General features: G+C 42.8%; 2 protein-coding genes across 4 annotated transcripts in view; one reads left to right on the plus strand and one right to left on the minus strand.

Moving 5' to 3' along the window:
• The first annotated feature begins 3433 nt into the window (after nucleotides 1-3433).
• Nucleotides 3434-6891, plus strand: tnfa (tumor necrosis factor a (TNF superfamily, member 2)). 2 transcript variants are annotated; one of them, XM_078791762.1, is made up of 5 exons: nucleotides 3434-3653; nucleotides 3742-3769; nucleotides 3856-3912; nucleotides 5898-6034; nucleotides 6188-6891. In XM_078791762.1, exons 1-5 carry the CDS (start codon nucleotides 3483-3485, stop codon nucleotides 6356-6358), a joined length of 564 nt encoding a protein of 187 aa, XP_078647888.1. In that variant the 5' UTR covers nucleotides 3434-3482; the 3' UTR covers nucleotides 6359-6891. The 2 variants fall into 2 exon arrangements, with proteins under 2 accessions (XP_078647888.1, XP_057903912.2); XM_058047929.2 differs by having other exon boundaries at nucleotides 5898-6891.
• A 7506-nt stretch (nucleotides 6892-14397) lies between these two features.
• gabbr1b (gamma-aminobutyric acid (GABA) B receptor, 1b) overlaps nucleotides 14398-23686 on the minus strand; it is a 159423-nt gene continuing 150134 nt past the window's right edge. For both annotated transcript variants that reach the window (XM_058047926.2, XM_078792222.1), the window contains 3 exons: nucleotides 20165-20293; nucleotides 18288-18431; nucleotides 14398-17139 (listed from right to left, as the gene is read on the minus strand). In XM_058047926.2, coding sequence (XP_057903909.2) covers nucleotides 16852-17139; nucleotides 18288-18431; nucleotides 20165-20293 — 561 coding nt within the window. In that variant the 3' untranslated portion in view covers nucleotides 14398-16851. The remainder of the gene's footprint in view (nucleotides 17140-18287; nucleotides 18432-20164; nucleotides 20294-23686) is intronic.

Here is a 23686-nt window from a genome sequence, read left to right on the forward strand (position 1 = left end):
TCATTTGGTAGCTTGGGCGGCCCACCAGGGGAGGTGTCCACCTTTCCAGCTTGGCACAATGACAATTTGGTGACAAAACAGCACGCCAAAGATGCGATGAAAGCTCGCCAGCTTTGACCTGGTCAGCTGAAAGTACGATGCCAACCGGGCCAGCTTTTCATTTTATCAGTAAATACGAGACCGTGTTTGATTTCATCTCCATGTGAGACGAGCTATGAGTTTTTCCTCTTTCCGAATGACTTTTCCGAAAACAATGGTACCCATCTTGTCTACATGCGCCGCTATAATCAACCAGAATAGTCAATGGGGCATGCCCAGTAAAACGTAAACATCAACATCATGTGATGTGAGTTTTTCTTTCACTTGTTGGAATATCTCCGTATTGCCAGTTATTCCCTCGTCCGGGTCTTGAAATTTAGTTTGGATCAAAAAGAAACTTTCCGCAGCAGTCCAGTGCCGATTGCCAGTGGTCTCCATTTTTAAAACTGAAGAACGTCTCGAGAAAAGCATCGAGCTAATATTTTATCATTAAACTCTGGACATATTTTATATAGATATATATGTTCTTTTAAAGAAAAAGTGTACTTGTGAATGGCGTATAGAAGGGTTTAGATTGTGTTCCACAGATGGCGCTAATGCACACCAAAGCTGCTTGCCAACCGCCAATAAACAACAGAAGAAGAAGAACCCACCCCAACAACTTTCCGTTTGAGATACCTCAATCGGATTGGGGAAAGGAATATTCCACCTCTGGGAATCCCTTTATATGTTCATTTTTCTTTGGGATTGAGGTGTATACCACGGTTCAATTCTTTCCCTTTGAGCAAGTGGAATATTTGGCTCCATGTATACGTGGCTAATGTTGATGTTTGCATTTGAAGCACCATTGACTGACTCCGATGATGACGACTCTGACCGCAGGAGAGCAGAGCGAGGGAGTGGGGATGACGTTGCAACTTTGGAGATCCAGTGCGGGTCAAAACATGTAAAGATGATTGCTGATGTCATTCTAAGACTCCTGACTCTCCTGCCCTTCCCTTTTTTCTCACTTGCAACAAATCTGCTTTACACAACTTTGGGATGGCCTTTCCACACCCACAATATTGCAGTAATCAGTAGAAGATACTATATACAGGAGCTCCTTTTTTTTGGCCAGTCAGGGTTGGCCCCAAAGTGCATACCTATGCACATACAATTTGGAGTGGCCAATGAACCTAGCATGTTTTTGGAATGGGGGAGGAAACCGGAGTACCCGGAGAAAAGCCACGCATGCACGGGGAGAATATGCAAACTCCACACAGAGATGGCCGAGGGTGGAACTGAGCTGTGAGGCCTGCGTGCTGACCACTCGCTTGCCGTGCAGCTGTAATAAAGTTATTAATATGTGATGAAATATAACACAATAAAGTTGTGAGGTGTGTACAATTAGGTTGGGTAAAAATGTATAATATTATTAAGTGTGGTAAAGACTCCACACTGATGTCCACCATGCATTTATTGTTTCTGAATGCATTCACCACGCCGTTGCAAGACACCGACGCATGGGGAAATGTAGATAGAATTAATATAGTGTTAGTTATCACCCTTATATCCATTTGCTTAGACAATAGAAAGTGTTTGAATGTGCTGAAGAAGAAATGTTCCCGTGACCCTGATCAGAGATCCCCAGCGACCCCCAGGTCCTGGAGGTGCCTGGATGCGCCAACAGCAACACTGCAGATGTTCATGTTAATCCTGCAAGAATGTGTCAAGATAAGAACTCATAAAACAATAAAAGTAATGACTCTCACATACACACACACATAGACAAATACAGCTCGTGCAACTGCCTCCCCCCCCCCTTCGAGTTGCACGACCATGTAGTAGGGACCCCAGAAAAGAGAATAAAAAGAGAGGAGTGTGAACTGCATATTCCGAGTGGAGTGGCATGTCACTGGGTATGTGGTTTCACTCTCCTCGCTGCGAGTAACTTTCTGTATTGAAGTGTTTTTAAAAGTGTCACAGGAGTTTGAACCTGACATGAAACACCGGGTAAAAACTGTAAACAATACATTCAGAAAAGTCAATACTACAGTACAGTTATATTCAAAGTGTTCGCCGGGTAGTCAAATACTAGAATGTACAGGAACTCGTGCTTTCTCTCAAATCGGCTGATATCAGTGAAAAAGCATGGTATCGATACCGGCTGATGCTTGCTTTAAAATGCTGATTAAGTTTTGTACTGCATGTATGTGGTCGGTATTGGTATCGGTATTGATATTGGAATTGATATCGGTATTGATATCGGTATTGATATATTGACTGATTTCACTCATGGATTATCGGGCTGTTTACACTCTGCTGATTCTGCATGTTTGGCCCCCCCCCAATATAGAGGTTTGAGGTCGCGCCCACAAGTGGTCCACGAAACGCTGGTGGTTCCTCAGAGAGCGCAGCGTCTTTGAGAAACACCGGTCTAGATTTTGCACAGTTTGAAAATTTCCATGTGAAGAAAGGAGTCTTTAGTTTCACATTCGAAATCATCACAGACTTCCTCATTTGCGTCACACCACGGTGAGGGGGTTGGACGTGACATCAGGATGGAAGTGAAAAGCTGTGAATGACCCCGATGTGGTATTTCATGTATGCTGTCTATTTTTACACCAAGGGGAAGTCACACAAAACAACAAAAGCACATCAATGACTCTGCAATAATCATAGCACATAATTCAGCATCACACACACGAATGCATGACGTACACACACCAACCTATTTTCCAATGGGGGGGGTCCATCAAAATATCCATAGTATTCATACATCCGATTATGACATTATTTATTCATTATTTTTATTGTATTTTATTATATTATTTTATTATATATATATATATATATATATATATATATATATATATTATTTTCATTATTATTTGTATATATTGTTATGTTTACAAAGTAATACAGGCCCTTGTAGTGTACTTACATTAGGTGTCAGTAATGTTATTGTCATGCTGGGTGAGACACACAAGCACCAGATTTGATCACTGGTGCAACAGGCCTTTATTGCACGTTGCGACAGCCCTAAGGCAAAAGAATGATAAAGTCAGTCAAGGATCTTGAAAAATGTGAGATACAAAGATGAATATCAGCAATCCTGGTACGGTGTTTACTAGTTACGGGATCGCTATCACAGTCATAGTTTGACCCAAATATGACCGCTGCACCACAACATGTTGTTAACACCATTTGTGTTGTTTCATTGTGTGTGTGTAATACTTGGATAGCAACCATGTTGTGTGTGTAGGAGTGTCTAAAGTTCCTCCTCAGCGCTGCGTCTCTCTTCCTCATCAAATCTTCACATCATTCACCGGACTTTCCCCAGGAGACCATGAAGTTTAAAAAAGAGCTGCTCTGTGCTTCCTGCCAGTCAACAACCAAGAGCCGGCAAGTCGCAGGAGGAAACAAACAGAGACGACATTTCACGACAACCCTCGTTCACAACAATGGAAGCTGACTGCAAAGTAACACTTTTTGCTGCCGTGGATGCCGACGCCGAGAACCCATCGGGGCCTGGTGTTAGACCTGGATCCAAGCTCACCGCGGCCCTGGTGGGCTTCACGCTCATGATGGCCGTTGCTGCCGGTGCTGTGCTGCTCTTCAGCCACCACACCAAGGTGATATGAAAACTGAAATGAGCGACGGAACCTGGATGCTTCAGCCGCTTCAACGCTCTCTTTCTCTCTCCCTCCCTTCTTAAAACAGGAACCAGCACAAGAGGATGATGGCTTTGGTACGAAATCCTCGCTTGGCTTCGCTTCACGTTCACATACAAACCAAAATTGTGTACAATCAACTGAAGTATATTATCCTTCACAGATCTTCATCATACCTTGAGGCAAATCTCCAATGGAAGAGCTGCCATTCATTTAGCAGGTAAGAAGCCGACCCATCTCCTATTCCACCTTGGCCAGATGATTTAAGTACAGAAAGACCGCGTTTGATATGTGAATCTCACTGAAGTCACCATCACCATCGTACTTCTTTATCAACTGAATCTTTTTTTTTTATTAGGGCATCGAAAAACTGTTTACCTTCTAAAAAAGCTTTTTTAAAACATTCTTAGAGCCCTCTAGACATGAAATAACAGCCCTATAGTCACTTTTACACTCCAATTATTATCCAATATAGTAGACATAATCAGAGAAAATACTAAGACGTTAGTGTTTCTGATCTGAATAACTTTAAGGCTGGGATGGCCAATACTGCTCTGATACCAACACACAAAAATCACCCAATGTGTCTGGTAAATTTGAAAAAGTCGTGTTTTTCATATCATAGCTTAAAAACCTACAATATATTGAATGAATGTCATTCATTTCAATAAATAATGTCATTATTTGTTTCTTTAAAAAACCTTAAAGGTTATCGCCATAGTGGAGCGATTTACACTACGACCAAGCTAATATATAACAACAGGGACAAACATATCAAATATGTGAAAATAATATTATAAATAATAAAAAAATGAATAAAATAATAAAGTGATTCATTATGAATCAACTTTAGTCCGAACGTTTCAACTGGACAAACACGACCTCAAGTGACCTCAAGTACCAATACAGCACAAAGAGCTAGTATCGCAAGTATGGATATTTCAGTATTGATTGGCACATCACTAGAACTGTGACCTCGTGTAGACTCGCTTTGGGAGAGTCACGAGAGAAGATGATCACACCTTCGTATGATGTGTAGGTGGACAGGCGGTATGCTAGCATGACATCCATTTGACATTTGAGCTCAAACTACCAATTTACTCTTACTTTCATTCTACGTTTGAGCATATTTCCACAGCATTTCAGTCCAGCTTCAGCTTCCGGGTTCGAGTTTTGCGTCAGCTTTTCAGCCTTCACAGGCAATGTCTGCTGACATTGCATCATCTAGTTATGTCTTGTCAACTGTGTTAGACAACACAAGCGTAAAGGTGACCACAGGGGTGTCAAATAAGGAATGTTATTTTGATTGGGGGGGGGGCACGCCATATATGTAACTGCGAATCCATCCAAGTGTATAATCACCTCATTATTACACTTCTGATTATTATGATTTTCATGTTGTATGGTACATTTACATTGAAATAAGAGGTCAGTCAAGGTCATAAGAGCAGAAATGTGAGCATACAGCTATTGTATAATTAATAATACTAAGACTGTCTTTGTTTTTTATGTTTTTGTCTCAATATATTTGAAAAAAATTGACTAAATTAAAAATAAATAATTATAATTAGCCCGATATCAGTATCAAAATGTAATTTCAGTTGATTTTGGTATCAGATTTTTTTCCTGATCATGAAAAGTGATATTAAAAACCGGCTGATATCGGTATCAGAAATTGAGAGTCAGACAATATCGACATATTGGTTTCCAGCAAATAAGCCGATATGGGACATCCCTAATAATCACTAGATATATATATTTTAAACAATAATCGGGCAATATCGGCACATCAGTTTTCAGCAAATAAGCCGATATCGGACATCCCTAATAATCACTATATATATATATATATATATATATATATATATATATATATATATATATATATTTTAAACAATCAAATAATAGAATAAGTGTCTTTTTGACATGCATGCATTATTTACAGGTTTTGGCGAAAGTGAATTCTATTCATTCTTTTATCCGATTGGTGGGTGTCACATTCATCCCCACCCACATATGGTGGTCGGGGACCCCGCCTGCCAGGACACCGTAGTCTCGTGTAAACTATGCATCTGCTGATTTGCTGTTGGGTGTGATCCCAGAAGGCCGGGAGTACCGCCCACATCTTTATGAATAGCACAATATTCCATAAGATATTTGTTACGTGCAATATTGTTCCGTGACCAATTGGTGTTTCCGCCACAGGACAGTACAACCCAAACATGGAGACCTCAGTGGAATGGATCGGTAACGTGGGCCCGACCCACTCCCAAGGCGGACTGGAGCTCAAGAACAACGAGATCGTGATCCCCCGAAAGGGCCTCTACTTCGTTTACAGTCAAGTATCCTTCCGGGTCAGCTGCAGCATCGGCGAGAACGACAGCGCCTCCGCGGCGCCCATGGTCCACCTGACCCACAGAGTGAGGCGCTGGTCCAGCTCATTTGGGAGCGACGAATACAAGACCATCCTTCACTCCGTCCGCACTGCCTGCCAGAAGACAGCAAGCGGCGATGCTGACGAAGATGGGCGCTGGTACTCGGCCGTGTACATGGGCGCCGTCTTCCAATTAAATAAAGAAGACAGGCTGAAGACCGTGACGGAGAAGATGCTGCCAAATCTGGAGGAAGAGGCGGCAAAGACCTTCTTTGGGGTGTTTGCTTTGTGACCACGTGAAGACGAGCGCTGGCCAACGGCGCCACCTGTCTAGTCACTCACTATTTATTGAAATATTTATGTATTTATATATTTATCATTTATTTATTCCTGTCATTTCACAGTGTCAACACAAGTTGTGTACCCTTACTTGTTAATATACTTTGGCAACAATGTTGCTGTATTGTCAATACGGATCCCCTCCGTGTATGAGGCGTGTTATGGAACGGAAGCGGTGATCACGGGTGCTTGAAAGCGATGAGCGTCAATACAAGAAGAATTGATTTGAAGTCCTAACATCTACATGACGGATGTGACAAATCTTTGACTGAATGTAGAAGTACTACAACTTCTGCTTGGACAGCAGAAAAAAGCACACACATGACTCGCTGATGCTGGGAACGCCAAGTAAGGTTCAATGTGCACTTCCGATACCACTTCCATATTCCGTATTACCTTTCATAGTGGCGGTGCCATCATTCCTAACTACGTTAACATCCAAGCACACTAACAGGGAATATGCCTCTCAATGTTATTTTTGCTGTGCAAAAATAAACAAAACGAAATAAAATCCAAATAGAAAGAGTTCATGCGTTTTGGTGTTTTTTACTGGACTTATTTCCTGCATGTATTTATACATTTACTGGTGTATCGTAATCCCTCCTTTATTGTACTTCATTAGTTCAATTAGTGAAGTAGGATTCTTTTTTTTTTTTATAGATGGAATATTTTGGTTGCAAGAGGGAAACTTGGAAATATGCTTTTCAACATTAGAGCCCTTCAGACACAAAATAACACCCCTATAGTCACCTTTACACCTGTATTACCCAATATGGTAGACGCAATAAGATACATGAAACATAGTATACATAATATAGACTCGCACATCGGGAGAATTCCTTGTTAATTTTATACTTCCTGTCGTGTACAGTGCTTCCTGTGGCGCTCACCGACTGACCAGTATAGAATGCAACATAAATTCTGAATGCTTTATATTTGGATTTTGCTTCATTGAAAAAGTATGTACAATGTACTTAACTGCACATTTTTTGGAATAATAATACATCCACATTAGTAAGGACCTCAAACAATGCACAACGATGAGCCAATTCAAGAAACAATACAAGCAGTTGATGTTTGCTAAATACAAGGATGAAGAGTCTTGAACCAGTCATGATGTGTTATATATATCACTATATTGACACTTACTATGGTACACATTATGGCATTGGATGCTCATATCACCCAGTACTTCTGTACGAGGTGCACTATTAAAAAAACAAAAACCCAAAAAATCTTAAACTGTATTATGGAAAGCAGGAAGTGAACAAATGTAACAGTTAGTGATTGTAAAAGTACCAGATGGAGGGGTAGGATTTAATAAGCTTTGCTTCTTCCTACTCCTTTTGGACATGTGGAACTGGGAACTGATTATGGGATGCACTCAATTGGAATCTGATGCATGTTCAAATGAAATAAAACCATTACCATTACCATTACCATTACCATTACCATTACCATTACCATTACCATTACATTAATACCTGTGGACAATTTGGAGTGGCCAATGGAAGGAAACCAGAGTACCCGAAGAGAAGCCGGGGAGAACATGCAAACTCCCCACAGAGATGCCCGAGGGTGGAATTGAACACGGGTCTCCTTGCTGTGAGTCCTCCGTGTGGCCCTAGTTGCAAATGTGTGTTCTACTTGTGTTCATTTTAGTTGGGAGCTGATATTTAGCTGAAAAGTAGCCATGCTCTACCGCTGATTACTAAAGACCAGAAAAGGGTAGACACCAAGTTCATTCATTCATTCATTCATTTTCTACCGCTTTTCCTCACGAGGGTCGCGGGGGGTGCTGGAGCCTATCCCAGCTGTCTCCGGGCGAGAGGCGGGGTACACCCTGGATTGGTTAGAAACAAAGTTTCTTTTTCTAATGAAAGATGAGAGTCTAATGTTTCTTTTGGTATCCATGGTACCATGCCAAAGTCGCCCGAGTGTGTACTATATTCTGTGTGCTATGAAAAGTCAGTCAAAATCCTCAACAGCGGTACCGGTACCGTGAGGGACGGCTTTAGAAAAAGGGCTGGGATGGAACGAGTATAAAATAGTATTTTATTTTAAAATGGTGTTAAAATGTTGTGTAATTCCATACAAACATCCATAAACAATGAATTTTGGTAGACTGTAAGTTCATCCTTCCGCTAAAAGTCAACCTACACCAGAGTTGCAGGAACCGTATTAGCTTCTCTGGAAATATCAACAACACAAAGAGGGTTTGATTCCCCTAACAAGTCCGTGCTTGTGGTTGTTGCTGCCTCGCTGACATCGTGGACTCACTGCCCATATTTGGACTTCCCATGGGAAGACACGGTGTTGAGCAACAACCAGGTTGAAATGGTCCACGTCATGACGGAGGCAAAGCGACTCCTGCAGCCTGCAGTCAATGAGGTCATGTGATGCTGTTATTTTAGGACAAAGTGGGTGGAGGTGTCATATGAAAGGTGACCACCTCCACAATATGATGCATGGAGATGAGAGCTGCTGGTTATGACTACTGCGTGTGGATTAGTGTACGTGTGACGGACAGAAATATACTACAATACCGAGAGGTTGATCAAACGGCAAAGTCCCACAGCGAGCTGGGACTTCCCCCGTGGGCACCTGGAACCCGCAGAGCGGAAAGTTCTGAGCTTTCATTCTTTTCCACCTGCTGCCATTGTGTCATTTCCGCTTGGGTTTCACCCTAAAAGGCGAGGAATAAGACTTGCAGCAACGGAAGGTCGCTGACGTGCGCTGAAGTTCATGGCTGCTGAGGCGCGTATTCGTTTTGGCCCATTAGTTCTGACATACACTTCGACACATCATCAGTGTTGGATCCTGGGTTCACTGGGTGTTTCGGGTCTCACAACAGATACCCTCGCCCAGGTGACCCAGCCAGGTTGATCAGTCCCAGCTTGTGTCTAAGTAGCTTTTGTTGTTCTCCACGGATCTCCCCGCTTGATCCACAGCCATCAGGACACCTTTTCTGCTGCGTCAGTGATGTTCTTGATGTTCTTGATGTTCTCCCTTCACTCCCAGCATCTTGAGTGCTCTGATGAGAGACTGGCCTACAAATCCTCTGCACCCGACCTCCATGGGGTTGCATCGGGTCCTCCATCCTCTGCTTCGGCGTTCGTCTGCCAGCTCCTCATACTTGGCCCTCTTCTTCTCAAAGCCTCTTCCATCCGGTCTTCCCAGGGAACAGTCAACTCCAGCAGGACCACTTGCCGAGTTGTTTTTGACACCAGGACCATGTCTGGCCTGAGAGTGGTCACTGCAATGTTGTCCAGGAATTTGAGCTGTCTCCCTAGGTTGACTTTCAGCTGCCAGTCTCGAGCTGTCGCCAGCAGCCCCCCTGCTTGAGTCCGGCACTGTTTCGGCTTCTCCCCAGGCCTAACAAAGACGATGGACTGCCTTGTTGGTTGATGGTGTTTACTGGTGGAGATCCCTGTGCTGATGACCTCTGCAGTGACCCGCAGCACTTGGTCATGGCACCAGCTGTAGTGCCCTTGGGCAGCAGCTGAGGATGTGTTCCAGTGATCCAGCACTCCGGCAGAGAGGGCACAGTGGATTCTCCGCCAAGCCCCAGCGAAAGAGGTTGGACGGACTTGGGAGCACATCGTACACTGACTGGTGTGGCTCAGATCGCCATAGCTCTGTCCACGATATCTTCCGGTCAGCTGCCTCCTCCCATCGGCGGGCTTCCTCTACCCCTGCTCGGACTTCCTCCTGGATCAGCTGACGCCTTTCCTTTCCCTGGGCCTTGTTGAAGTGAGGTCTTTGGTTACTCCCAAGGCCTGCCCGTCCGGAAGCCACTGTTCCCACCAGCTCACTGTGGCGTAAGTGGGACTCACCGCCTAGTTTGTACTTCTACGCCAGCCGAGGAGACTTTGACGTCACTGGAGTTCCAGACCCATCAACTCCATCATCTGAAGGGCAGTTTCAGCTTGTTGCGATGCTGCTGAGGCTTTGCGGTGAGCCCAACCACCTCTGCAGGAAACAGCTGTCCTTCCTCATTCAATGTTTCTGACTTTTTAAGTGAAGTTTTCAACATCATTACAACACCCAAGACATGGAATGAAACCCCCCCGATACACTCCTTAGTCAAGTATTTGTTTCCATCACATTGCATTGCAGGCTACGGGATCAATACTTAGCCTCTCAATTGACTTGCTTTAAACTTAAGGGTATTATTATTATTCTTTTTCCATTTTTCTGACCTATAAAAGTAGTTAAAATGTTGTATTCTGGGGTTAAATGATGCCAAAGTTTCACATAATGAGGTTTGCTTTTGGAAATGAGCCATGGCTCAAAACGTTGGCTTTCAAAAGGCATGGCAAAACTGCCCCTTTGTGATGTCACAGAGGGGCGTCAGTATAATAATCAGTTGTCACTCAAAAACAACAAATGTTCATTTTGAATGGGAATATTTTGGTTTGGCCGGGTGACCTTAGGTTGACCTTTGTATGAAGTATAATGGTTGCACAGCTAACAAACTATTTTTTTATTGCACAAACATAGAGGGGAAAGACTGACTATGTCATAGCCCAACACTTTATATGTTTTTGTATGTTATATGTATATGTTTCACACAGAGGTGATGATGCAACTCCACATTAGAAGGGAGCATGTATGCTTCAGTTTGAAGTCGAAAAAAGGGTGCCTTTTATAAGAACTCTGCATGTACCATTTCCTTGGAGAAGAGTTGCACCATGTAGTAGGGACCCCCAAAAAGCATGTCACTGGGTATGTGGTTTCACTCTCCTCACTGCGAGTAACTTTGAATATTGTTGTCTGTCTCTTCTGTATTTCTGTATTTAAGTGTTTTTAAAAGTGTCACAGGAGTTTGAACCTGACATATTGTCATACAGGTGAAAACAAATACACAATCTATTTGTATCCAATTCCACCAGAGCTTTCCCAATCGCAAGCTATTTTCCCAAAATGGGAAAATGCAGAGTCATGAATCATTTTGTTATGGTCTGCTACGGCTCCCCAACAGACTCCTAATTTGGTCACTTCCTTTTTTCACACAACACAACACAACACAACACAACACAACACAGCTAGCAGTTAAGAGTTATGAGTTAAGACGGAGTTGTCACAGAGTTCTCAGCGGAGTAATGACGCGAGTAACGGTCTGGGATTTTTCCCAACGAAAGTTGAAAAACTCTGCCTTTTACTGTCATGATCTGTGCACCGTGTCTTGCAGCACAATGCTGAGTCGTATGGGAGGAGCCTCTTTTCACACTTGCTGACAATTACCACCTGTGTGGTTCTCTTGTTGCCAGATTGTTCCCTGCTCCTTGCCTGTAACCTGCTCCTCCCAGCCTCTGCTACTTTATGGTCTTTGTTTACTCCTATTCTAAGTACTTTTGTATTCTATTTGTATTGTATTGTATTTGTATGCTCGGCTACTAACATCAGTGGCTGTTGCTAGCGTTACGCTAGGGGGTGGGGGGGCAGTTGCGCGAGCTGTATTTGTTTGTCTATTTGTTTGTTTGTGTGTGTATATGGGAGAGTCATTACTTTTATTGTTTTATGAGTTCTTATCTTGACACATTCTTGCAGGATTAACATGAATATCTGCGGGTTTGCTGTTGGCGCATCCAGGCACCTCCAGGACCTGGGGGTCACTGGGGGTCTCTGATCAGGGTCACGGGAACATTTCTTCTTCAGCACATTCAAACACTTTCTATTGTCTAAGCGATGCTTGGTTTTCAGCTGCGCTTTTGTTTCTTTGTTGTTGTTTGTTGTCTTCCTGCTTGATTTTTCAGGAGTGCTTTTTGGTCTTATTTTATTCATATTATCGTTCTGCAAAATTATTTCTGCCGGAGCTTTGAGTGTTGTTGTATTTCTTAAATGAAAATTGTTTTGTAAAACCTTTACAACTCCACATTGGGCACCCAAAACCAGTTCACACATTTACAGTGAACACTCGATATGGAGGGGGGGGGGGAGTTTAATTTTCATTTTCACAATTGGAATCACCTTCTTTTGTTCTATTTTTACAGAATAGAAATAGATTTTGAATACAGTAGCACATGAAATACAGCTGGTCAATGCAAAGTCAAATACTGGTATTTGTCAGTGTGCATATTGTCATGTACTAGTATATCACTTACATCATCACAGCTTTACAGAAGTACATTATTACAAACACTGAATAGATAGTCCTACACTGGATGTTGACAGCAACATTTGAATTTGTACACGTGAGGCTCAAATTGCAGTTGCAGCGCTCGTCATGATGTGCGGCGACCTTGGCCACGCCACAGAAAGACACTGTTGGAGCACACAGGAAGTTGACAGCAGAGACGAGTGAGGAAGTGCATGGAGGTGCTGTATGTCTTCCTCAGGGTGTTTAGTTCAGGTCTTTGGAAGGCCCGGTCCAGTTTTTGACACAGACTTTACTTTGTGGACTGCAGGCACGGTTCCCCGAAGCATTCCTGTCAAGGACCTAGACTCGTACGGCGTTTGTGTAACTTCACGTCCATGGTGGTGGTCTATGATCATGATCAGAGTCTCACACTCCTGCCGTATATTAGGGCTGTCAACAATAAAGCAAAACAGGACATATAACACAGTTTGCACCGAGGGGATCAAAATGGGTGGCGACAGGAAGTTAGGTTCAAGATTCAGACTTGACTTTTAGTTTGTTGTGAGCTATTATTATTCATTCATTTTCTACCACTTGTCCTCACGAGGGTGGCGGGGGATGCTGGAGCCTATCCCAGCTGTACACCCTGGACTGGTGGCCAGCCAATCCCAGGGCACATATAGACAAACAACCATTCACACTCACATTCATACCTATGGACAATTTGGAGTGGCCAATTAACCTAGCATGTTTTTGGAATGTGGGAGGAAACCGGAGTACCCGGAGAAAAGCCACGCATGCACAGGGAGAACATGCAAACTCCACACAGAGATGGCCGAGGGGGAATTGAACTCGGGTCTCGTAGCTGTGAGGCTTCCGTGTTAACCACTCGGCCAGGGAGAGAGAATATCGACACAAAAAGCATTAAATACAAATTTTATTTGCCTTTGTGATTTTTTTTGTTTACCTTCGCCAACACGAGTGCTGCTATTATTATTATTATTATATTATTATTATTATTATTATTATTATTATTATTATTATTATTAATCATAATAATAAGAACAATAATAATTATTATTATTATTGTTGTTATTATTGATATGTCATTTTCTCCACTAGGAGTCAGTGAGACACACAAGCACCAGACTTGATTGCCGGAGACTTTCATTGATTGGTTGAATGATCTCACCACAGGAACAATAACAATATAATAATAATAATAATAATAATAATAATAATAATAATAATAATAATAATAATTAATAATAATAATTAATAATAATTATGATTATTGTTCTTATTATGATGATTATTATTATACACTTATCTGATAACAATAACAATAATAGTAACAATAATAATAATAATAATAATAATAATAATTATTATTATTATTATTATTATATTGTTATTGTTCCTGTGGTGAGATCATTCAACCAATCAATGAAAGCCTCTGGCAATCAAGTCTGGTGCTTGTGTGTCTCATTGACACATAGTGGAGAAAATGACACAATGTATGAATGCCTTATATTTGTAAATAAATGCTTCATTCGGGCAAAAAAATAGATAACATATGCTCGTATATGCATCTTTTTCAACTATTAATAGTCAAGAACCAAAGGGCATGAAGGTTTGACAGCCCTAACATAAAAACTCATATATTGGTACCGTACGTTGTAATTGTATGCCATGAGTCTACAGAACGACGTTGGCATGGATTCATACGCACAAAGTAAAACATGAGCCAAGCTGCAGTTTTAGTCTACTTGAGGGAAAACCCCAACTGTAGTTTTTGAAAGTGAATCCGTCTGACTTCCTCCTCAGCACAGTGCTTCCCCTCAGTCTCTGACACACATCACATGACTTGCAGAGGCCACACCCCCTGCATCCACCACGCTTTCTTCACACACACACACACATGGACAGATCCCTTAGAAGATCCTACACGCTAAACTCCTCGTCATCATCAGATGCAGTATTGATCTTTTTATAGGCTTGATCAGCCGAACTTCATTGACAATCCCTGGACCGGTGTTGGTGCGGACATTACCGTACACGCCACACATACCTGAATCCTCACTAATTACGTCTCATATGGTCCCTCCTTTGAGGTCTTGGTTCAAATAACCTGAGAGTCTGAAGGATGAGATGAGAAAAAGGCTTTGTCCATAAAAACCAGTCTATGTACAATGACTCAGCCGTCTCTTTCAACAGAGACCGCCACCGATGTAAAAAAAATACCTGGCAACCAATGAAACATCTTTTTGCATGGCATGCAGTCAGCCGGAATTTTGGGATGGGACTGGTCATGACTTGGACAGTACATAGCACCATCTAGTGACATCATGGTACAGTCCGTACGTCTGTCCGTCCGCCCGTCTTCTTACACTTATCTGAGGTCGGGAACCCCACGCAGCTACCCGGCGGATCCCCAAGTGTTCCCAGACCAGCTGAGACATTCGTGCTGTCCACATGGAAACATTCCTGGGATTTTTATTTTGGCAGTTTGGAAAAAAGTGTGTGCCCACATTGTGGTGGATTGGTAGATAGTTGCATCCAGATGGGAACGGACCATTAGCTTTCTAAGGTTGGTCTAGACTTTGGACTTACAATGAAGTCCTTTGGGACAACAAAATATCAGGAGAATGTCGACTGGGTGGAGTCATGCCCCCAAATATTCAGATATTCATTCATTCATTTTCTACCGCTTATCCTCACGAGGGTGCGGGGGTGCTGGAGCCTATCCCAGCTGGACTGGTGGCCAGCCAATCCCTGGGCACATATAGACAAACAACCATTCACACTCACATTCATACCTATGGACAATTTGGAGTGGCCAATTAACCTAGCATGTTTTTGGAATGGGGGAGGAAACCGGAGTACCCGGAGAAAACCCACACATGCACGGGGAGAACATGGCCGAGGGGGGAATTGAACCCGGGTCTCCTCGTCTGCGCACTAACTTGTCCACTGTGCAGCCATACTCCAGTATTATGTTGGATTACCGTCAGAGCTCATTTCTGGTCACATGATGGTGTCATTGTTTTCTGAGAGAAGCGGGTTGCTTGTCGACATGAAAACCACAAGCTGGTGTTTTTCCCACGCTAGAACCGTTTAAAAAAAAAAAAAACCTTTTCAGGTCACCCAGGATGCTGTTTCCGTGTGGATGAAAGGCTGAAACGATAACATCCTTTTCAGTGTGGATAGCTCCATAGTCTTCCTGAGGCCTCCTACCGCTGGGACATGCCCTGATGCCTCCCCAGGGAGGCGTCCAGCCCGAGCCACCTCAATGCGGAGGAGCCGCGGTTCTAGTCCAAGTACCTGCAACCACAAACTCGTCCTTTCAGTCACTCCCAAAAGCTCATGAGCATCCGTCGTAGGAACGTAGATTGACCAGCAGATTGGGAGCTTTGCCTTTGGGCCCAGATCATGGTAAGGTACGGGTACGAGAAATCTGACCGTTTGCTGAAGCCCTCTACTTGGCAGACAACGATTTCTCTGCTTAGCAGCCACTGAAGGTCTGGCTGTGTTTGTCCCATAACCAGTATCGTGATGGTGGGATATATTTCTAATTTCCGTTGCAAAGGATTTTTGGTTGTTCCATCCCCACACCATAAAAAAGGTGTCCCGTTTGGTCCGCCCTGCATGGAACAATCCACCAGCAGGTTTGTGGTAAATTTGGCACTGATGAAAAGCTCTCCCTGTGGCATAATATTCCATTTGCTACACTTTTTTATTACAACTTTAGGACAGTTTGGGACACGGTCCGGATGGTCCAGATGGTTCAGGTATCCGACCTTTTGAGAGGTAACCAGATGCAGGAAAGTAGATGTTTAGCAGAAACGAACATTTGGTCTAGGCTCGTTCGTAATACGGTAGAGGTACGCTACTTTGGGTTTTCCTTTCAGGCATTATTACTGGAAAAACATCAAGCGTGGGCGGCAGCCTTTTAGTGAGAGACCAAGTCTTGCATGCATCGACAGCCGTAGGGACGACTCTTGATTTGAACGAGTGGATTTTGGTTCTATTGTCGATCAAGGTGGAACACCGGATACGACGTAATTGGATAAAAACATGGAGGGCCTCCCCGAGCCGCTGGGAGATGTCTGTGGAACGTTGCAGTGTCCCGCGGTTGACGGACCCCGAGGAGGAGTAGAGAGATTTGGCAGCATCGCCGTCCTTAAGAGAGGCAACCTCAGCAAACGGTCACTTTGGAGTCGTTTTCCCTACATGACTAGGATGCCAGATTGTAACAAAATGCATCTACATATCTTTTTAACATATTCTGCTCTTTGAAAAGTGTCCATCCTCAATTATGATAAATGTCATGACAGCCTTGGCGCTCCGAGCGCACCCTCACTTCACTTATAGAGCATCTGCAGCCGGCTGGTATGACAGTTATTGCGGCCAATTTTGTTGTCAGGCTGATAGAGGCTGGACGAGTTGCCAAAGGACGGCGTGACCGCGTGCAGATCGGACGCTGGTACCGGGTAACCTGGCGGGTGGGCCAGGGATCTGGGGTTGGTCTGCGGGATGGCCAGTGGAAGGGTGCTGTGGTTTTGATTCATGACAGTGGATGGTCTTCTTCTCGACCGCAGGGCCTGTCGCTCAGACAGCTGATTCCTCAGCTCAGATACGCGTTCTTCTTTCTGCCGGCACACAAAGAAACAAGTCTCTTAAAGGGGACCAGTTTTCAGATCTATAAATGTAGTTGCAATGTTTTATTTTCCTGTTAAAAGATGCTCAAGTTTCAGATCATGAGGTTTGTGCATTTGGAAGTGAGACCTGAAAGACGTTTGTGATGACTCTGACACCAGATTGCGAGAAGTCACAAGCTCTATCCAGACTTCCTGACAGTATATGGGCATGCCCGCGTACAAGCTGCAGTTGCAGATTCCAGATGATGAGAAAAGTATTGGACTGTTTTGTGAGCATGGGTGAAGCTGTCACAGTGCGGCCATTACCATTACCATTACCATTACCATTACCATTACCATTACCATTACAAAGTATCAGTGTCCTGAGTGTGTTTATTTTGCTGAAGTAAGCGGTTGTCTGTGTAGCATTATAACGTGTGCATACAGGGAGCATGTTGCAAATTACAAGCTCACCGATGTCTGGCGTCGCTAATAGCCTTTTCCGCAACAGTGGACTACCTGTGTTTTTTAAACACTGCTAGTCTTGCAAAAAAATGTGAAAGGACAACATTTCTTTTTTACTGAGGTTGTTGAAAACCTAAGTTCGAAAACCACTCTTTGAGTTCATACATGGTATGTCAGGGGTCTTCAACCAGTAGCTGGTAGCTCCTAACCACAGGATTAATTCATTCATCATCAACTCCTATTCTGACAAAATTAGAGAATGGGGTTCAGCAGTAGTCCAGAAGTGGTCGGGAGTGCTTAGGAGTGTGACCAATCACAGCGGCATGGGCATGCCTGGAAGTGGAGTAAATGAAAAGGAATTACAGCTGGAATAGGTGAAGATTTTGCAGGGTCCAGAAAGCTTTCCGCGCGGGTTATTGTGTGTAACTGCTCTATTGGAGTCGAATAATGAGCATAATAGGTCCCCTTTGGTGACAACGTGTCTCATTCAAAACTCTTTAAACTAAAAAAACAAAGGAGCGAGGGACGGACTTGTCTAGTTTATCGTGTGCAATCGTTCCCCAAAATAGCCTGCATGAAGTGAAGAAATGCGCAAAGGGGATTTAAAAATTGGAAAACGTTTTTAAAAAAATATCAAGAGAAAAGTGACGTATTCTAAAGACGTGAATTTTAGCAGTGAAGAACAGAGGTCTCACTTCTTGGATGATCTTCTGGAGCTCTTTGTTCTCGCTCTCCAACTGTCTGGATTTCTCCTCGTCGTTGTTGTTCATGGATGAGCCGGTCTTCACGGTCTCTTGGGCGTCGGACTGCCACTCGCCTCGTGTGATCAGTCGGCGCATCTACAGCATCAATCACACAAAAACACAGAGATGGGTCTTTGTGCTCGGACACTAATAAATATCAGTCGGTTAAAGACGGGAGAAAAACACTGTCTTATACAATAATACATATAATAATTGACCAAAACATTTCCTGCAATTTTATGGTAATATGGTCATATTTTGAGGAAAAATAATGTAATTTAGCATAAAGGTGAAATATTCAATCACAAATGTTTTTTTAAGTCATAATAATTATGAAAAATAAAGTTATAGTAGTACGGGAATAAAGTCATAATATTTGGAAATTAAAAGTAAAATTAAAGAGCAAAATGTTTCTTCCTTTCACATCCCTGATTTAGGCCGAAAATAATATAACATGTACTTAAATGTGCATACAGTGCATCCGGAAAGTATTCACAGCGCTTCACTTTTTCTACATTTTGTCATGTTACAGCCTCATTCCAAACTGTATTAATTTAATCTCTTACCTCCAAACTGTATTAATTTAATCTCTTACCTCAAAATTCTACACAAAATACTCCATTATGACAATGTGAAAAAAGGTTTTTTTGACATGTTTTGAATTTATTAAAAATAGAAAACAAAAAAATACATAAGTATTCACAGCCTTTGCCATGAAGCTCAAAATTGAGCTCAGGTGCATCTTTTTTCCACTGATCATCCTTGAGATCTTTCTACAGCTTAATTGGAGTCCACCTGCAGTAAATTCAGTTGATTGGACATGATCTGGAAATATAATAACTGTCTATATAAGGTCCCACAGTTGACTGTGCATGTCAGAGCACAAACACCAAGCATGAAGTCAAAAGAACTGTCTGTAGACCTGCGAGACAGGATTGTCTTGAGGCACAAATCTGGGGAAGGATACAGAAACATTTCTGCTGCTTTGAAGGTCCCAATGAGCACAGTGGCCTCCATTATTCGTAAATGGAAGACGTTTGGAACCACCAGGACTCTTCCTAGAGCTGGCCGGCCTTCTAAACTGAGCGATCGGGGAAGAAGGTCCTTAGTCAGGGAGGTGACCAAGGCCCCGATGGTCACTCTGTCAGAGCTCCAGCGTTCCTCTGTGGAGAGAGGAGAGCCTTCCAGAAGGACAACCATCATTGTCACCCTTTGGGGTCCAAGAGCAGAGAAACAAAATGAAGTGAATAATGTTTGGAAAAGGATACAGAAAAGGACAACCATCTCTGCAGCAATCCACCAATCAGGCCTGTATGGTAGAGTGGCCAGACGAAAGCCATCAGACCATCAGAGAATTTTGTTTCTCATGGTCTGAGAGTCATTCAGGTGCTTTTTGGCAAATTCCAGACGGGCTGCCATGTTCCTTTTACTAAGGAGTGGCTTTCGTCTGGCCACTCTACCATACAGGCCTGATTGGTGGATTGCTGCAGAGATGGTTGTCCTTTTCTGTATCCTTTTCCAAACATTATTCACTTCATTTTGTTTCTCTGCTCTTGGACCCCAAAGGGTGACAAATTGCCCCAAGTGGGGAGCAGCCAAACTGATGAGTCAAAGATGTCAGGAAGAAAAGATGAACACGCACCACGGCGGACAAAAGGGAGCGGAGCTGGACTCGGTGGAATCGGCGCTGACGCTGCAAGGCGGGGCCAATCTACAAGTCATTATGCGATACATCACAGCGGCACCGATGAAGCGCCGCTTATCAAAGCAGCCTTCGGACTTATCGTCTGCACGGAAGACGTGACGGGACAACGCTGGTCTGCGTTTACCTTGGGAACAAACAGAACCACCAGGGTGATGTAGACTGAGAAGACAATGGCCAGGGAGGCGAAGGCAAAGGCGGCGTCCTGCTGAGAAGACAGGATCATGGTGACGGGGGCCGTGATCAAACACAGCACCTGTGGAAAATACATGGATGGGAAGACACTTAGGACCACGGATACACACGGATACACACGCATACACACGCAAACACACGCATACACACGCATACGTATTACAATACACCTACGGCAGTAGTTCCCAAACTTTGTGTCAGCGTACGAAATAACTCAATTCCAGACATTTTTTTGTAACTTTTTTGTAACATTTTTTTTAATACCAGCCATTTCACACAATATTGACTGATGTTTCAAGGCACACAGATTATTGTGTTCTATGGCTATATAAACATGGAAAGATTAGAACCAGAAAAAAACTTTTCTTTAGTATTATTTTTATTATCATTTTATTTTTATTAAAAATAGAATTGAACTATTCTTTAGTAGAACATAGGTAATATTGGGGAAAATATCAGTTCCCATATAAAAAGTGAAAATGAACCATTTCAAGCATTTCTTTTGCTTTTGTTCCAGCTACACAACATCACATTGACTGATGTTTCAAGGCACACAGATTATTGTGTTCTTTGGCTATATAAACATGGAACCTGTCAAAGGAAAGATTAGAACCAGAAAAAAACTTTTCTTTAGTATTATTTTATTTTTATTAAAAACAGAATCGAACTATTCTTTAGTAGAACATAAGTAAGATTGGGGAAAATATCGGTTTCATATAAAAATTGAAAATGATACATTTCAAGCATTTCTTTTGCTTTTGTTCCAGCTCATATATCTACACAACATCAACAATTCAAAAAGGGTTGTTTTTATATCAAAATAATAATTACCAGATGGAGTAATTTTTAGTAAAATTTGAAAAAATATACAAAAATATGTACTATTTACAACTTTCACCTTTGGAATAAAAAGGTGTGTGTGCACATGTGTAACTTTCCTACAATACGTCATCTTGCACACTACGCTCCTCCACGCTCTCTCACATCCTCCTTCCTGCTTTCCCATGTAAAACATCCATGCCGAGCTCTTATTAATGATGCTAACATTAAGCCTGAATGTTCATTTGTCCCCTTCAGGAATCATTGGTCCATGGGTTAGTCTACAAAACACATCTAATCATCCAATCCAATCCAATCCACTTTATCTATATAGCACATTTTATAAACAGAGTTTCCAAAGTGCTGCACAGACTAGTAAAAATAAAAAGTAATAATCCAAAACTAAAAGAGCATTTAGAAATAAAATAATAAAATAAATATTAAAATATTAAAAACAAGAAACAAAGCAATAAAAGTATGAAAATAGAACCAGTTACAATAAAAACGAAGAACTAAAAGACACAGGACCATACGACTCACTCCGAGTTAAAAGCCAGAGAATAAAAGTGGGTTTTAAGACGAGACTTAAAGCTTTCGATGTTGGGGGCCTTTTTTACTTGGGAGGGCAGAGAGTTCCATAGTTTGGGGCCGACCACAGAAAAGGCTCGGTCCCCCCTGGTCTTAAGTCTCGTCTTAGGCACCACAAGTTGGAGCTGGCCCTCGGACCTCAGTGACCGTGCTGGAGAGTAAACTTGGATGAGGTCCGAGATGTATTTGGGGGCCAGCCCATTCAACGCCTTAAAAACAAACAATAAAATCTTAAAATCAATCCTAAAACGAACAGGCAACCAATGTAGGGAGGCCAGAATTGGGGTGATGTGCTCCCCCTTTTTGGTTCCTGTTAAAAGCCGTGCCGCAGAGTTCTGGACTAACTGTAAGCGGGAGAGAGACTTTTGGCTAATTCCAGAGTAAAGTGTGTTACAGTAGTCCAGACGTGATGAAATAAAAGCGTGCATGACTTGCTCAAAGTGTTGCAAAGATAAAAAAGATTTAATTTTAGATAAAAGCCGAAGATGATAAAAACAGGATTTTATAACTGCATTAATTTGTTTGTTGAGTTTAAAATCACTGTCTATTATGACGCCAAGGCTGGTGGCTGAGGGACGAATGTTGTTTTGGAGGGGGCCGAAGTCTATAGGGGGGCCTTTATAGTTGAGGAGGATAGCTTCGGTCTTCTCTTCGTTAAGCATTAAAAAGTTGTGGGTCAACCAGGCCTTGACATCCCTTAAGCACTCAAGAAGGGGTGTCAGGGGGGCATGATCATTTTTTGCGAGTGGCAAGTACAGCTGGCAGTCGTCCGCATACAGGTGATAGGAGATGCCATGCTTTCTAAGTACTGCGCCAAGTTGGACCAGGTAGAGGGCAAATAAAATGGGCCCAAGAATTGATCCTTGCGGAACTCCACAGTCAAGCGGAGCAGTGGAGGAGTAAGATCCCCCAAGTCCCACGGCAAGGCATCTCCCTGACAGGTATGACCTAAACCACTCAAGAGCAGACCCCCTGACACCCACACAGTTCTCCAGGCGAGATAAAAGAATGGTATGGTCCACTGTGTCAAAAGCAGCAGTCAGGTCTAAAAGCACTAAAATGGCTGAACCACCAGAGTCAGTTATTAAAAATAGGTCGTTAAAAACCTTTAAAAGTGCAGACTCAGTGCTATGAAAGGCCCTGTAACCTGACTGGAAAGTGTCTAAAATCCCATTCTCATCTAAAAAAGGTTGCATCTGTGCAAGAACACTTCTTTCTAAAATCTTTGAGATAAAAGGCAGTTTAGAGATTGGCCGATAATTTGATAAAATAGAAGGATCCAGACTAGTTTTTTTCAACAAAGGTTCAACAGTAGCCTTTTTACAGAAAGATGGCACGGTACCAGAGGCCAGGCTACTGTTGATGATGGCACACACAGACGGACCCACGGTTGGCCACACCTCCCTAAAAAAGCGAGGTGGGACTGGGTCGATGGGGGAAGAAGAAGGCTTAAGACCCTTTACCATCTCCGTGATAAAAGCCAGTGACACCGGTTCAAACTTTCAACCTTTAGAGCACTGTGTCAATGTGGGCATATTAAAAGAGGGGGGTGATATATTACTTTGTACAGATGCAACCTTGTCCTTAAAAAACTGCAAAAAGTTTTCACACGTTTCATATGATTGTTCAAGTATAGTGGATGGACTGGGATTTAAAACAGAGTCAATGGTTTTAAAAAGAACACGTGGGTTGTTAATATTGTCTGATATCAAGTCTGAGAGGTATTTTGTTTTCTCAATCTTCACCACATTCTGATAATGTCTCCAACTGTCCTTGAGGATTTGATAGGAGACCTGTAGACCGTCCTTCTTCCACCTGCGCTCTGCTTTTCGGCATTCACGCCGGGCTGCTCGAGTGACATCGTTGAGCTACTCTTCCTGTTTAGTTTTGGGGCGCATGGCTTTCAGAGGGGCTAAACTGTCCAAGACAGTCGCACAGGTAGAAGTAAAGCAGTTCATCAGCTGCTCAGTGTCCAGCGCAGCGTCGGAGGTCATAAAAGCCTCAGACGCAGTGGAGAACAGAGTGGCAAAGGCCGAGGCCGCATCAG

The sequence above is a fragment of the Doryrhamphus excisus genome, linkage group LG7 (genome assembly GCF_037039965.1).
Source record: "Doryrhamphus excisus strain RoL-2023G ecotype Guam linkage group LG7, RoL_Dexc_Guam_v1.1, whole genome shotgun sequence".
Lineage (NCBI taxonomy): Eukaryota > Metazoa > Chordata > Actinopteri > Syngnathiformes > Syngnathidae > Doryrhamphus > Doryrhamphus excisus.

Coding starts and splice junctions, on each gene's coding strand:
- tnfa (XM_058047929.2), top strand. CDS start 3,483: ATGGAAGCTGACTGCAAAGTAACACTTTTTGCTGCCGTGGATGCCGAC. Junction 3,654..3,741: donor TCTTCAGCCACCACACCAAG/GTGATATGAAAA, acceptor TTCTTAAAACAG/GAACCAGCACAAGAGGATGA. Junction 3,770..3,855: donor ACAAGAGGATGATGGCTTTG/GTACGAAATCCT, acceptor TATCCTTCACAG/ATCTTCATCATACCTTGAGG.